This window comes from Myotis daubentonii, chromosome Y, assembly GCF_963259705.1.
Source record: "Myotis daubentonii chromosome Y, mMyoDau2.1, whole genome shotgun sequence".
Lineage (NCBI taxonomy): Eukaryota > Metazoa > Chordata > Mammalia > Chiroptera > Vespertilionidae > Myotis > Myotis daubentonii.
In genome coordinates this window covers 7,158,436-7,161,109 of record NC_081862.1, presented here as the reverse complement: position 1 = coordinate 7,161,109, position 2,674 = coordinate 7,158,436, and the positions used below count along the sequence as shown (strand labels likewise).

At 56.8% G+C, this 2,674-nt stretch overlaps 1 protein-coding gene across 1 annotated transcript; it reads right to left on the bottom strand.

The window, feature by feature from the left end:
- Nucleotides 1-599: 599 nt before the first annotated feature.
- Nucleotides 600-1,287, bottom strand: LOC132225644 (testis-specific Y-encoded protein 3-like; the record flags this gene model as incomplete). Its single annotated transcript, XM_059680705.1, has 4 exons — nucleotides 1,213-1,287; nucleotides 980-1,091; nucleotides 745-890; nucleotides 600-635 (listed from the first exon to the last, which is right to left on the bottom strand). Coding segments are annotated over exons 1-4 (369 nt in total), but the record flags the coding sequence as incomplete, so codon positions are not given.
- Nucleotides 1,288-2,674: the final 1,387 nt, after the last annotated feature.

Genomic DNA, 2,674 nt, shown 5'->3' with positions numbered 1-2,674 from the left:
CTGCAAAACAAGGATTCCCCCAGCTCTGTGGCCCACACTTTGCACCCTAAGATACTGATAAGGAGCAGGCCTCTCCCACTGGCCCCAGGAGGAACAGGAGACCTTAGGGAAATAGGAGATGGTGGTGAGCAGCCATAGAGTAATGCGGTGTGGCAGCACAGCAGCCTAGGCCTCAGCATGAGGAAGATTCGCAGACACCTGTGGAAATGAGTATAGGAAGAACATGTCATGCCAGCCCCTGTTGAGGGGCAGGTGTCAAGGCCTGAAGGTGCTGTGAGCAGCCTAGAGGGAGAGTTCAGAGGAGTGGCTCAAGGAATCTGCTTTGACTCTGAGTGACAGTGGACATGCACACTCCCTCCTCCTGCCTAAGCCCCCCTGCCTGAGCTGGAATTGCACTGCCCTTGTTGGACTGGTAGTTCCTGCCTCAGGCACATACCCTAGGGACCTGGTGTTACAGGCTGTTTCCCTCCCAGCATCCAGGTGTCCCCGTGAGAAAGAAGTAATGGCCCAGGAACCTGGCAGCACACCAAGGGAGAGCCCAGGCAGCCCCTCCTCACCCGTCCTGTCCGCTCACTGGGGGCCATCTTCCTCTCATAATACTTCAGAGGATTGAGCCACAGGTCCTTGCTGATGATCTGGTAGAGCAAACAGAGCTTGGTCAGGAGAGCATAGGGACCCAAATAGAAACGCAAGCAGCAGGCGGACACAGGAAGCTGTATGCTGGCATGGCCAGTGACATCCCACCTCAGCAATCCTGCCAGATGCTGCCACACTGTGGTCAGAGAACCAGTAGAAGAAGCTGGCGCTGCTGTCCTGGAGCCTGTGGCTGTACACTTCTCGTTCACAATGCTGGGACCACTGAATGGGAGTGGCACGGGACACCCTGTATCCTGCAGGAGATGGGTATGTGAAGCTGCGCACATCGCCTTCCATCCCTGCCCACCGCCAGCTGCAGCCCATGCAGGGAGCCTCCTCTTACCTGTGAGGGTGATGAGATACTCCTTCACAATCACATGGTTGTGGAAGTAGGGGTTGCTGCGGAAGTACAGGCTAATGGTGCAGCAACCCCAGGGATGCCTGACTTCCCTCACCTGCAGAAGGAAAGTGGATCCAGGGAGTGAAATCGCAGCCCAGTGCTCCCGCCTGTAGCTGTTTTCAGGGACAGGCCATTTCCCCATCTTCTCTACATGACTGTGGAGCAGGTGCACTTACCTTCAAATCCATCATATGGCCCAGCATATTTTCATCTTGGACGCTGATCATGGCCGACAACTCTGGGTGGTTCATAAACTGCTTTTGGTCAAGGAGCCTGCACCCTGGTAGCTGGGCATGGACCAGCTAGAAAGAGCAGCCTGGCCTGGCCTCTCCTTCCCTTAAGGCCACTCCTCCTCCATAAATGGCAGAAAGGGGCCCAGCACCACTCTGTTACCTGACAGAACCTGATGCCCACCAGATTGTTTTGTGCTGAGGGCTTGACAGGCTACACATCACACATTCCTGCTTCTGAATGAGGAATTGGACATAGAGACGGCCTGTAAGTTAGTCCCAGAAGAGCCCGTGCAACACAGCCCTGTCTGTGGGCATCAGCCCCTGGTGTGTGCATGCCTCTGCCTTGGAGCTCTGCCCCTGGACCCTCAGGTACCATTTCTATGGTGCCTGTATAAGAAAGAGGGTGTCTACAGGATGCTGGGCCAGACTTGGTCGCACTGAGCCTAACTTGTCCTCAATGTTCTTTTCTATGGGAACCATCCCGGCTTACACCATTCTCCTGTACTGTCCCATGCTCCTTGTGATCCTGCTCCTCTACCCTCAAGGATACAGCTGTGAGCCAGAACCCAGGGATGCGCTGTATATTGAGGATTCTCTGCTCAAAATAGGGCTTGAGCCTCTGCCGAGTCCTGCACCTGAGCCGAGGGAAGGCCCTGCTGGCTTGCTCATTCACGGGCTCCATCTCCAACTGAAGGGCCTGGAGCACCTCCAGAGGGGACCAGGTTAACTTGACCCCGGGCTCTGACTGGGCCTGCTCCTGCTGCACTGGCTCCTCTTCTTCTGGCTTTGCTTTGGCCTTGGACTGAGGCTCCACCTCTCCCACCTGTTCCACTGCCTCCATGGTGCACTTCCCCTCCCCCTCCAGGACAAACTGCTCCCCTGCAATTAATTGCTCCTCCATCCACCACTCCTCCTGGTGGTCACTCCCTTGTGGGTCACCTGGAGCCTGTGCTTCCAGCCTCTGCTCTTCACTCACCACCTCCTCCTGCCTCCCCACCTGCAGATCTGGGAAAACCTCCTACCCTGCCCACGTGCCCTGCCATGGCACCACCTGCAGAAGGCCCTCTGTCCACAGGACAAACTGAGCCTGTGCCTGCAACTCCTCCCCCAGGCCCTCCTTGTCTTCCCCTTGCTCCTCACTCTGGGTTCCCTGCTGCACCTCACTCTCCTCACCATGCACACACTGCTCTGCAGCCACCCTGTCTTCCCCTCTCCAGCACTCGAGATCAAGCCAAACCTCCTGGCCTGTGTCCAACCTCAGCTCCAGGGTCTCAGCCTCCCCCACCTGCATGAAGTCCTCCTACTCCAGCCCCAAAGCTGCCCTCTGAACCTCCTGTGCCCTTGTGTCCTGGCTATCACCACTTTCCTGCACTGAGGTGAAGCCATAAACCTTCTGGGCCATCCT